We start from the raw sequence: 14077 nt of genomic DNA, 5'->3' as shown, positions 1-14077 counted from the left end.
CCACCTTTGCCTACCCATAGCGCCGGCCCTGGATGTAGTAATGTGTATATGTAGTGATGATAGTGATATGTATGATGTATACACTAGTGATGTGTATATGATGTAGTAATGCTAGTGATATGTATGATGTATACACTAGTGATGTGTATATGATGTAGTGACGATAGTGATATGTATGATGTATACACTAGTGATGTGTATATGATATAGTAATGCTAGTGATATGTATGATGTATACACTAGTGATGTGTATATGATGTAGTGACGATAGTGATATGTATGATGTATACACTAGTGATGTGTATATGATGCTGCACTGATCACCACTGCTCATACCGATGATTGGAGGCACAGGAGTGGGCGGGGCTATGAATTTCTCTGCTATTAGTATAAGCTCCATGAGCCTCATTCACTGACAGCCGCAGGTCTCTGAGAAGTGACCAGTGACCCCTCCCATCCTGCTCCTCCAATCATTGCTCGGGACTAAGGTGTCCAATAGACAGGAGTGTCGGGCCTTCAAGTGACAGTCCTGGTCCCGGGACACCTGGACGTGTTGCTCTCACTCTGCTGCCCGCACTGTGCTCCTCTTGACCGGCTCCTGCCCGCACTGTGCTGCTGCTCCTCTGCTCCTGGCCGCACTGTGCTCCTCCTGCCCAGCTCCTGCCCGCACTGTGCTCCTCCTGGCCACACTGTGCTCCTCCTGGTCCTCTTCTCTCCAGGACTGACTGTTGCTTGTGCTCCAGGAGTTTCCCTCGTCCCAGAGGATCCATGGAGAAGTCCAAGAACTTCCGGATAGACGCCCTCCTGGCCATAGACCCCCCGAAGCCGCAGAGCTCCCCCCTGTCCCTGGTCACGTCCCTGTCCTCGTCCTCCCTGTCCAGCAGTCCCCCATCCGAGCACCCAGACCTGAGGACTGAGAGCCCATCACCTCCTCGGACGTGCGGACTGCTCCCTAAGCCCGGCTTCCTGAGCAGCCAGCAGCACCCTGGCAGCATGATGAGCATCCACCACCCGCACCAGGCTCTGTACGGGCACCCTGTCTATGGCTACTCTGCTGCAGCAGCGGCTCTGGCGGCCGGACAGCACCCAGCACTGCCCTACCCCTACAGCAGCCAGCTCCAAGGCGCCCACCATGCCCACCATGCCATGGACCCCATCAAGATCAGTGCCGGCACCTTCCAGCTGGACCAGTGGCTAAGAGCCTCCACTGCTGGCATGATGCTGCCCAAGATGGCAGACTTCAACGGTGAGTACCCAATGTACTATGGCATGTGTAGCCTAGCAGTGTACACAATGTGTAGTAATATACATGTATTATGTCAGTGCCAGAGACCTGGGGGGACTGAGGGGGGAGGAAAGCTGACATAATCAAGTTTGTTAAAATTCCTACAAGATGGATAGATATGGATAGAAAGATAGACAGGCAGATAGACACGTATATAAAGAAAGAGTAGACAGATAAGATATTATATTAGATAGGGATAGATAAGATATTAGTTTAAGATATACAGATAGAATCGAAGATAAAAGAGAGGTGGAAAAAGAAAAAGTTGATAAAGTAGATATAAATATGAGATATATCTGATGGGAGATAGATTTGAAATACATACATATGATAGGCCAATGTGATACATAAAAATAATCTCAGAGAAACAATGGAGAAGGTAGATTAAGTAACAGTAGATAGGTAAGATGTAAACATGACATAGATAGATAATCATATAGATAGGAAATGCATAGATATAATAATAAAATCAGCTGTCCATATATATACATACATACATAAATCTCTAGTTACGAATTATATAGTGATGTTCAGTGATGTAGTTATACAGCTATACATTGCCCATCTATATATAGATTAGATATAGATTTTTTATACACTAATATAATTATATTACTATTTACTTTTCCATTATTTATTTAGTATCTATTTCTATTGTAGGTATATAAATATTTACTGTATTGTTTCGATTCATTTACCTCCCTATGATATGAGGTTTTTCTATTATTTTCTGTATAATTCTGGGGTTTTTTTGTAATTTGCTTCTGAGAGGCAGAATGTCGATGTATACGTGGAGATGTATTGTAATATAGAATATTAAGCAAGCAATGCTTATATACATTGTAACAATGCACACAGCTCATAGACCGATGTAAGACACTGTATAAACTGCATTAGACTACAGAAAGGTAGATATGTGTGGGTGATAACCTTGTATTCTCCTATGTATCAGGGGTAAGTAGGCAGGATGCAGGGACATTACACAGCTGAGAGGTTATGTCCCTGTACAGAGGATTCGGTGTCTCAGATACCTCACGTCTCTACATTGCAAATTGATGAAAATCTTCCTGGCTTTAATAATGTTTCCGCAAGGCCATAACCACTTCCTCTGCTTTTATCAATGTAGATAGAAGCTTCCTAGAAAGTACCTATAATTAATACCAACAACATGACTGAAGTATACTATATCTATATCATACAAGACCTAGATAGGAGATAGATAGATAGATAGATAGATAGATAGATAGATTCATGGGCCTGCAAATATATTGACAAGAAAGTTGTTACATTTACAGTGCAGCAAACTCTTAAACCCAATTGACAAAACAATATATATATACTATTTTGTTGAAATTACAGTAAATCATAATTGCCTAAGATTTCAAATGAATTGTAGTCGTCTCTTCTATATTTTAATAGAACTGTATGTGGGAGGGGGTTAACATGTAGTTATGTATGGAAATCAGGGGGCATTAGCATATAAGTAATTATGGTATCGTATTAGTGTCATATTGTGTATTCTTATACTATGGTATATAATGTGCAAAAGATCGATAGATAGGTTTTATTAGGATAGGCATCATCCTATTTTCTTTCTTGATTTACTCTCTTATTTCTTTCTTGTTTTCTTTCTTTCTGTTTTTCCTTCGTTTTGTTATGTTTGAATGTAGTTATCGATCCATCCAATTGATCTTTCTTTCTTTTATATCATTCTCCTATATACCTCTCACATCCATTTCATATATATTTTGCATACCTTTATTTCTCCATGAATATCAATATGCAATCAATATATTGGAGCTGATGGTATTTCCTGGGTTTTCTATCGCCCCTTTGTATCCTGTAGATGGTGTCAGTACTATCTGATCTGATATAATGACCCATCTATTGACTATGCATATGGTGATGTCTTGGTTGTTTGCTCTGGTGGGTAATAAGATAGCTGCAGGCTGTTGTGTGTGGATTAGCTCCAAGGCTCGCAGGTAAATAGAGTGCAGTTTTATCAGATAGTAGGGATTACATGCTGGAACAAGGCTCTGTGCCACTTATCAGGCTGCTTACAAATCACTGCTCCATTTCATCCTTCCCTTTCATGTTCTGTAATGGCCCTGAGACAGATTCCAGCAGCCATCATCATCACCATCACCTTCCAGGGCTGAGAACATCTTATATATTTCATTGTGATCTCAACTCCTTAAATTAAAGTGGTAATACTCTGTGGCAATATTATTTCCTATTAAAGTGACACACAGGTGTATTATGGCTGCAGATGAGCCAGGATTATAATAGATTCGTATAATAGATTATACTATGGATGCAAAGAACTATGATCCTATACACAAATTACTGAGGGAGGCAGAGAGAATACAAATGAGAGAGGGGCAACGATATAGAGAGGAAGGGGAAACACAGAGAGAAACAGAAAAGTGGGGAACACAATGATATTTTATCATATAGAGAAGACAATGAATCATTCATAAAATAATAATAGTTTATATAAGAAGAGAGATTGGAAGTAGAGAACGTATGTGAAGAAATTAAATAGGAAAAAAACTATACAGAGACACAAAGAAGATAAGAGACTGAGAATGCAAACTATACAAGTGGTGATATAATAGTATCAAGAGTAATAATACTTTAATAAAAGAGAACACATATAGTGAAGTACACTGTATATATATATATATATATATATATATATATATATATATATATATATATATTGTCTACCTTTCTATCTATGTCAAGAGAGTAGAAGATATAAGTAAAAGAGTCCTGAATATATATGTGGAAAAAATAGGGAGAAAAAAGAATTGGAAGGCAGAGACAATACAGATAAACAAATTATAATAATACAATAAAATAATAGAAGAAAAAATAAAGAAAGTGAACACAGACTATGAACGAGTTGACATTTATACCATACAGATATATATATATAGATATGTAGTCAGGGAAAAGAAAGGAAGAAAAATAAGAAAGAGAATATAGACTATGTGAAGGGGAAGATAATAATTACATTGACAAAAGATTGAGATAATAAACAATAAAAGGGGACATCTAGGAAAAAGTTGGATACATAAAACATATATGTACAATGGATAATAATAGTAACAACAGTAATAATAATAATAATAATAAAAGATAAATGATATATGTTACAGAGGTCACAGAATAACTATGTAAACTGGGTGAGGATAATAATAGTAATAATAGAGAAAAAGTCGTGGAAGGATAGAGAGACAGAAAATGAATTAAACACAGTTGTAAAAAGAATAAATATAATAATAGTAGGATATAAAGAGGATACATGTTTATTGTTTAAGATAAAAGAATAATAAAAATGATTCTAGAGAAAGCAGAATATGATGGAGGGAGAATGACAGAGAATATATAGTATATATGGAAATAATATGATGATAATAATAACAATAGTAATTTTAATAATAATTTAGGGGTAGGGATAAGCAGACTAAAGAAAACAGAATATATTTGTAAGAAAAATAAGGAGAAAGAAATTATAATGATAGAAAATGAGTACAATATATAAATGAGGAGACAGGAATATAGAGGGAAACGTAGACTAAGGATAATTAATAAATCAGTAAAGCGATTCATCTATATATTAAGAGAGGGAAGGAGAAGAATCATGGGTAGAGAAAGTAACAATATACTGTATACGTAGGAGACTATACATTGTACACATATATTAATATAATGTCATTATTATCAGTAGTATTATGTGGATGGGTTTCTATTGAAGTTGATGTAATATATATATATTAACCTTTCTTCTCTGTATTATTATTAGTAATAGTAGTAGTAATAGTAGTATTGTCATAATTCTTTGTGATACATTTAGATGTATTATTATTATCATTATCATGACCATCTACAATCTTCATGTGATTTATAGATGTCTTTATATTTACATTTCCTCTGTGTATGTTATTTGTATATTATTCTTGTTATGATGGGTTATTATAAGGTTTATATGATATACACATACATTAATCATTAGCTTTCCTCTCTGTTTTGCAGCTCAGGCTCAGTCCAATCTCCTGGGGAAGTGCAGGAGACCCCGCACCGCCTTCACCAGCCAACAACTGCTGGAGCTGGAGCATCAGTTCAAGCTGAATAAATATCTTTCCAGACCTAAACGATTTGAGGTGGCCACATCATTGATGCTTACAGAAACCCAGGTAAATTACATAGTGTCCTGTACCCAAAATACCATATATATACTCCCTTCTATGTACATCTATAAGTAAGAATCCTGGTTGGTTGGTTGGTTGGCAGTACAGGGCTGGTTAGGGGTATTAGATCCATAACTGATACAGGATTACAGATTAAACCTATATAATGTTGTGTTCTACAATGTGTAGTAATAACTGCAATTGTGTAATCTATGTTTCTATCTATCTATCATCTATGTTTCTATCTATATATCATCTATCTCATATCTATTTATCTATCTATCTATCTATCTATCTATCTATCTATCTATCTATCTCATATCCATTTATCTATCTATCTATCTATCTATCTATCTATCTGTTTCTATCTATTTATTGTTCTTTTATATCTATCTGTCTATATATATATATATATATATATATATATATATATATATATATCCATCTAGCTATCATCTGTCTATCTCATCAACTCATTCTATCTATATGTATCAATCAATCAATCAATCTATCAATCATCAATTCATTCTATATCATTCTATATCTATCATCTATTTATTGCATCAACTCATTCTATCTACCTGCTATCTATCTATCTATCTATCTCATATCCATTTATCTATCTATCTATCTATCTATCTATCTGTTTCTATCTATTTATTGTTCTTTTATATCTATCTGTCTATATATATATATATATATATATATATATATATATATCTATCCATCTAGCTATCATCTGTCTATCTCATCAACTCATTCTATCTATATGTATCAATCAATCAATCTATCAATCATCAATTCATTCTATATCATTCTATATCTATCATCTATTTATTGCATCAACTCATTCTATCTACCTGCTATCTATCTATCTATCTATCTATCTATCTATCTATCTATCTATCTATCTATCTATCTATCTATCTATCTATCTATCTATTCATCTATCTCCCCATTTCATTTCATTTTGGATGAGTGAGCTGGAGACCAATGGTTACAATGTTCTGTGGTTTTGCATGTAAGTGTTGCATCCCTGATATCACTTAAGTCTTGATACACTGCAGTTCTTCACCCAAGTGTAGTCCCAATCTACAATAATTACCAACCTTTGAAACTATTTTGTAAATGTTAAGTATATTGCTATGTAAAAGTGGAAAACTATTACTACAATATCATTTATACATTATTTTTCATAATCAGTAGGAAAATCTGCTTTCCAAAGTCTCTTGGGTGGTGTTTGTATTCTTCTCCTTGCAGTGCACTGTGCAGGATCACTTTATTGATGTATGATGTCATAGTTCATAGCTTGACATCAGTTCCTATAATTACATGGCCTTTTGTTGTAGAGTGCCAGCTCTGTGGTACACAGACACCAATTCTTCCTTCCACATTCTTTCTCATATCCAGTATATGAAGGCTGGCATTATACCCTTAGTATTCTTTACCTACATGTAGAGATTATTATTATTATTATTATTTGTATAATTTTGGCATATTATACGAGATGATGATAATTATTTGCAAACAATTGTACATATATGATCTTAGAATATATAAAAAAAGATAATTTAGTTAAGGTTTAACCCTTAATAGATTATCAATAAGGCTAAGTTCACACTACTGTTCAAACCTCCATTCCTTTCTTCCGTTAATAAAAATATAAAGAAAGGAGGTTTAATGTACTGCAGCCTCCATCATTTTTTCCATCCAAGAAAACCATTGGATAACGGATCTCTGCTTAAATAGAACATAATGAATGGCATAAAATTTACATCCGTAAATTTTTTTTTTAATTAATACGTTAAACCTCCGTTAATCCTCCATTCTTTAGTTTTTCACAGTAGTGTGAAATGAGCCTTAGGCATCATCTTTTTTCATCATCATAATTTCTGTCAAAAAACACACGCTTAATGGATGACATAAAATACACATTCATTTTTAATTGATAAAAGATATACAGATATCAGATGTTATAGATATGAGATACATAGATACTAGAGATTTAGAGAGTCAGAAAGAGAGATATAGGAACTGTATATATAATCTCTACTTAAAATATTGAGATGGATAGATCATTGCAATATATAAACAGAGACAAGTAGAGATAATTGATTAATAAATAGATGGATCACAGAAATAAATTAGATGAGTATGGTAAAGATCATAATAACAATAATACTAATGGTATTAATAGCTCTCACACACTATTACAATCTAAGCTAATAGCTACAAGTCATGGGCACAGCTGTGATTACAACAGGAACATAATATTGCATAGAGAAGTTTATGGAAACAGTGCCCCCTATAGGTTGGGATTTTATTTCATCTTTATTATCATTGTGTCTTTGTTGGAGTCCAGAGTGACTGAATCTTGTATTTATTCTCTGGATTTCATGTATCTTATAATATGTATAACAATGTGGAAATTCCGGTGCTTGTGGTTATTTCATGTATTAAAGTGAGCTGTATCAGTATAGAATCGTATAGGACAAAGAGGGGTGAGGGTGTGGAATAAAGGACAAGACCTTTATATACAGAATATAGAAAAAAGTAGCAAAGTCCCAGATCCAGAATATTGTTCTGGTTCGAATCTTGGGTGATGGCATACAATAGATGTAAGGCAACGTTCACACTACCGTATAGGGGATGTTTGTATGGCCGAAACCTTGTGGCCGTACATACGTCCCCTGTAGACGGCGATGGCCACACGGAGTGAGACAGTGGCGCACATATGCGGCACCGTATCACTCTGTAGCCGGGGAAAAGATGGGACATGTCCTATCTTTCCCTATAGCACGGCCCATATGCCATGCATCTTTATGGAGAGGAGAGGCATCCCCCTCCTCCTCTCCATCACGGCAAACATATGTCCGCCCAGCTGTAGCCGTGCGGCCATACGTTGGTCTAGATGCAGCCTTAGGCTGAGGTGGATGGGTTATGGTTGAATAGAGGATGGATAATTGTGGGTATTTTCTACATTCAATATTTTCATACAAAAATTCACTTTTAATCAAATATTGGCCTTACACATTTGGCATTGCTATGTTGTTGTTTTTTTTTCTAATTTTACAAAACTCATATTACCGATTCAAAAATTGACAGATAAAATATAGATAAGTCGATTATATCCACACACTGACCAAATGTTCAAAAATATTTCAACTTCATATGTAGAAAGCCTTAATGGGATCCTAGTAATGGCCCTAATACTTAGGCCGATGATCAGGAATAAGAATTTGGAAGAACATTAATTCGCCTGTTGAAATGGAATTGTCTCTGGGCCCAGGTGCCTTGGGGGTCGATGGTTGTCTTACTCTCACATAGATTTTTTTGGGGGGAACCTGGTATAGATTTTGCATTGGATCCTAGCAGTAGTATATTATGAGTCTTCCTTAATTTGTCACCTGATCTAATTCAGGTATAAAATTGCTTGCTGGTCGGCAGAATATCTCTAGGCAAGGTATATAGACATGACATTAGGGCACCCATAACTCCCATATTCCATGGGCTACCCAAATTGCAAAAAAACGTGTTTCCTCCACCCTTACGTCCAATCATAGCAGGAATAGGATCACTAGGAGAAAGATTGTTGGGTGGACATACTTTTGCAGCCTTTGGTCCAACGAGTGCCAGGTTACCTTAGAGCCAGTTCTACTGTCCTAAGTAATTTTGAAAACTTTGAATCTGAGTATAAGTGGGCCACATGTGATGTGGTGTCCTTATACTCATGTATACCTTTATGATGTTGCATTAGAGGCTGTACAATTCCACCTATCAAAATTAAGTGCATATGACAATAATTTAAAAGAATTTCTTCTGTTGGCAATAAGTTACTTATTAAAAAAATACAATTATTTTTCATTTAATGATGAATATTTCTTGCCGGTTGAAGGTGCCCCCGTGGGATCGAAGTTCTCCCCCTCCTTAGCAAACCTTGTGATGTCATGGTGGGAGGAGAACTTCATATATACTCCCACCAACCCTTTTCTCACACACATTGTTCACTATAATAGATTTATAGACAATGGGGGTCATATACTAAGGGCCTGAATCGCTATTTTTCGTCACGTTTCCCGAATATTACTGATTTGCGCCGTTTTTCCCTGAATTGCCCCGGGTTTTTGGCGTACGCGATCGGATTGTGCCGTATCGGCGCCGGCATGCATGCGACAGCTTGACATGCGCTTACTTGCACCCAGGATAGGATAGTGAACTCCGGTGAACTCCAGCAGACTTCAGCGCAGCAGCGACACCTGGTGGACATCGGGCGCACTACCTTAGTGAATCCCGGCCGGACCCGGGAAAACCCGCCGCTGGATCGTGACTGGACCGGGTAAGTAAATGTGCCCCAATGTGCTCAAACCTCCATTCCTTACCTCTGCTACAAAAAGTAAAGAGCGGAGGTTTAATGTATCAGTCAAAAATCCCATCCTAAAAAATAAAGCATAACTGATACCTGTCAAACAGAACATAATGGATGACATAACATTTACATTGATGTCAATGAGATTTTTAGTTCATACGTTTAACCTCCGTTCGTTACTTTTTTTTAACGGAGTTAAGGAACGGATCTTTCAAGGGTGGTGTGAACTTAGCCTAAAAGATGCAATGGTGGTATATTCTCAAACCTATACCTTGTCCTAGACTAAATTGACCCAAGAATGTAGGTTGATGATATAAAACTGATGGGACTGAGGACAATGTAAGCATCATTTAATTATTCAAGTTAGAAAAGTGGAAAATAAACCCGTCCATTGCAGAATCACAACACTATGATGTATTCCATCCCTATGTTATGGTTAGAAGTTAATCTTATCTTTCTACAATGTCAGAAATAAGTCATAAATGTTATTATATTGCAGCTGATACTAATTATTCTATAACCTTGGCGAGACATGAAGAATTTTTCTTCAATTTCAGAAAACCAGACACAATGAGAAATTAGATTTTATCACATACAATGGTTATTCTTCTCAAGCTCCTATTCTCACACTTGGCTACACTTGTTACATTGTTGCAATATTTCCTGGGATGTTTACCAAATATCTTCTATATTTGTAGGATTCATTTATCATAACATCACAGGTAGAATCTCTGGGGAAATATTCTCATGTGCTGTGTAGTTTATTACCTTAGAATATAATAAGATGTATGTAGTGAGGAGTGGGACGCCAGTCAGTACAGTACAGCAGTCATACTAGGACACAATCCAAGCTCTGGAGGTTGAGTCACTCTGGTGAGTCCATTGCCAAGTGCTTTCTCTGTCTCACACCAGATAATGTTACTCTGCTGTATGTAACCCTGACTAAGTTTGACCCAAAATATGAACAATGGAAAATAACTTTTTAGGTTAATTCTATGAAGGGTCATTTTGTTACAATTTTTTTTTATCAGAATTATTAAATAATATTTGCTGGCAGAGAGGGGAAAACTTACTTGGGATTCGTAATTATAGTACATCAATAAGTGGCTTACGTGTTTTTGATACCTTGCAGAGTGGATTTGTGAGAAGGGGGCTTGGCATTGAGAAGAAAGGCCATGACTTAGAATCTAACCCCGAGTGCCAAAATATTAGTACAATATTATGGAGCAGAATAAACCAACCAGTGGAATACATTAGAAAAATTCTAGCAATATGTACAAAAATCATCATCCTGTGATGGATTTGTTACATTATGGGGTCACTTATCTTATCTCTGTATGTTTTGCCTAGTTTTTGCCTGTCTGTTTCCGTCTGCTTCTTTGGTAATTTATCAATCTCACATTTTCCTTGTGGTAAATGGGCATTTTTTTCAGATCTCTTTTTAAGATATGTGTCAAAAATGTCACACAAATGTCTGAAGTCACTTCTTCCATTTTCAAAGTTTTCCTTAATGCTAAATTCACATGAACGTATGGGCAATTGGCGCACGGCACCTTAAGGGAGCGGTATGGTGCCGCACACGCTGCACCGTACCGCTCGGTAGCCGGCAGAAAGATAGGATATGTCCTATATTTCGCCGGAATACAGCGCCGTGCGCCATATTTTACTCCTCTCGCGGGCACCGATGTATGCCCACCGTACTACAATATAGTTGGCATACATTGTGTGAATGTAGCCTTAAGCATGGTTTCTTCTGATGTTTTTTGCGCTAAAATATGTCACAAATTTCCGACAATATGAAATGGTAAATGTCATTTGCGACATTTAGCACATCTGGAATATGAGATAAATTTGTCTTGCTGACATAAAACAAATGTCCGGCAGACATTTCAAAATGTCCTAAAAAGGCCCAAAAATTGCAATGCACCAAAAAAGTCTCAAAAAAGAGTGGTTTATATACTCTTAATTTTTGGATTTAGGATGTACTCTACTCTATTGTGTTTGATTATTTCACAGAGTTTAAACTTTTTCTTAAATCTGTTCATCCGACTCCCTCCAAGTATTACAATCATATTCAGGTTATGTCTGAAGTTGACTAAAGATTTTTTTCTATTATTCCAACAGGTAAAGATCTGGTTCCAAAACAGACGTATGAAATGGAAGAGAAGCAAGAAGGCCAAGGAACAGGCCGTCCAAGACACAGAGAAGCAACAGAGAGGAAGCAAGGGAGGCTGTGAGGAGAAATGTTCAGAGGACAATCAGGAAGACAAGTCGTCTACCTACCACGTACACTCAAGGGGTGAACCCCTTAAAGCAGGCAGTCGCCTCCCCAGAGACTATACAGACAGTGAGGAAGAGGAGGAGGACCGGGAAGATGAAGATGATGAGGAGCATAGAGATGACAAGCACTTCTACCATCACTCATCTGATTGTACATCTGAAGAGGAGGAGAATAGTCATCAGCAGAACGGTCAGCTGCACTGATTCTTGTGCCAGGAAGCAGAGACATCTTCTAATGAACTCAGAAAGGCGCATCGCCACAGTGTTATTAATGGGAGCCAGCCTCCCGCTCGTCATATCTACTAGGATTATGAAAGACAAGGAGAGATATATTGCTAAGAAAATGTCATTTTATCCACAGTGAGACTTCTTCCTCTCCCTCTGGTCAAGTTCATCCAGTGTCGAATTTATTTTCCCATGATGCTCAACGAGACCCTCTGCTTTCACCAATAAGTGAGATATCATGGCCCCACTTCTGGTCTAGATAGGGATTATATGTATGAATAGACTATGAGGAGAGGGAGATAATAACAGGACATGGATTCTCTGTGTCATAACCACTTGTGCTTATTCTCTATATATGTTTACTTTCTGAATGGTAAACCTGGAGATACTACGACTATATACTGTATTTTTGTATATTGTATTTATAAAAGAAAAAGATACCTCTACTTATGCATGCTAAATTATTATTTAGCTTTCTCCATCTGAGTGATGGTGTGTAAAATAAATTTGTTTTATATGAGAATTATTTACCTAGACTTTTCATTAAATTAGCTGTCTATTTATCCATTATCTATCTATCTATCTATCTATCTATCTATCTATCTATCTATCTATTTATCCATCATCTATCTATCTATCTATCTATCTATCTATCTATTTATCCATCATCTATCTATCTATCTATCTATCTATCTATCTATCTATCTATTTATCCATCATCTATCTATCTATCTATCTATCTATCTATCTATTTATCCATCATCTATCTATCTATCTATCTATCTATCTATCTATTTATCCATCATCTATCTATCTATCTATCTATCTATCTATCTATCTATCTAGGTAGTGAAGAGGCAGCAATCAATAAATTGTAGAAAAGTGGTGATCTTTTATTCCATCACACAGCGACGTTTCGGTGCTAAACCGCACCTTCTCTATGAGAGTGCTCATAGGGTATTATTGTAGAGGCAGGGCCGGCACTAGCACTGGGCATACCCGGGCAAGTGTCGGGGCCCGGAGCTGCTGGGAGGGGGCCACATAAGGTTGTACATAAGGAATTTGTGGGGTTGAAGGGGCTGTATATAAAATTACCATAAGGGGAATGTTTGGGATGATAAGCTTGGGAATATTTTAGGGAACAGGAGACTCTTTTAGTTTCTAAGTTCACTGTAAAGGGGCCCAGTGAGGATCTGTCGCCTACAAGCCTATTGAAACCTGGAGCCAACCCTGTGTAGAAGGGAACAAATATTACATAAATATATATAACCTGCTCACCTAGAGGGGTTGTGCACAACGTAAGGGACACCTCTAGTGGAGGCTTGTTAGATGTTTTGCCTCGAGTCTAGATTGCTGGACCAGCTGGAGTGTAGGCAATTAGGAATGGAAGAGGTGGGCACACACCAAATTGAATTCCAGGTTGTCAGTAACAAATATGTGTAATAATTTATTAAATTAGGATAAAATGCATCAAACAGAACCACAACACATTTCTCGGATATACCATGCCCCTTTTTCAAGTGGAATTTTTTTCTGTGAACGACAAAACTAATAAAGCAGGACAGTGGGGTCATATGTTGGTAAAAGGCAAGGATGAAACTATGGATGGAATATATACAATGCATATACACATATCAGAAATGTATACATAAATAAAAAATATTAATAGCGAAATAACAAAAATCAGTGATGAAAAATTGTTAATATTTACATAAATAGATAAAA

At 36.6% G+C, this 14077-nt stretch overlaps 1 protein-coding gene across 1 annotated transcript; it reads left to right on the top strand.

Annotated features, from left to right (window-relative positions):
- The first annotated feature begins 683 nt into the window (after positions 1-683).
- On the top strand, positions 684-12744 carry MNX1 (motor neuron and pancreas homeobox 1). The gene is made up of 3 exons (XM_072154841.1): positions 684-1246; positions 5327-5487; positions 11972-12744. The coding sequence occupies exons 1-3, from the start codon at positions 769-771 to the stop codon at positions 12329-12331; spliced, it is 999 nt and encodes a 332-aa protein (XP_072010942.1). The 5' UTR covers positions 684-768; the 3' UTR covers positions 12332-12744.
- Positions 12745-14077: the final 1333 nt, after the last annotated feature.

Source organism: Engystomops pustulosus, chromosome 5 (genome assembly GCF_040894005.1).
Source record: "Engystomops pustulosus chromosome 5, aEngPut4.maternal, whole genome shotgun sequence".
Lineage (NCBI taxonomy): Eukaryota > Metazoa > Chordata > Amphibia > Anura > Leptodactylidae > Engystomops > Engystomops pustulosus.
This window is presented reverse-complemented; position numbering and strand designations above follow the sequence as displayed.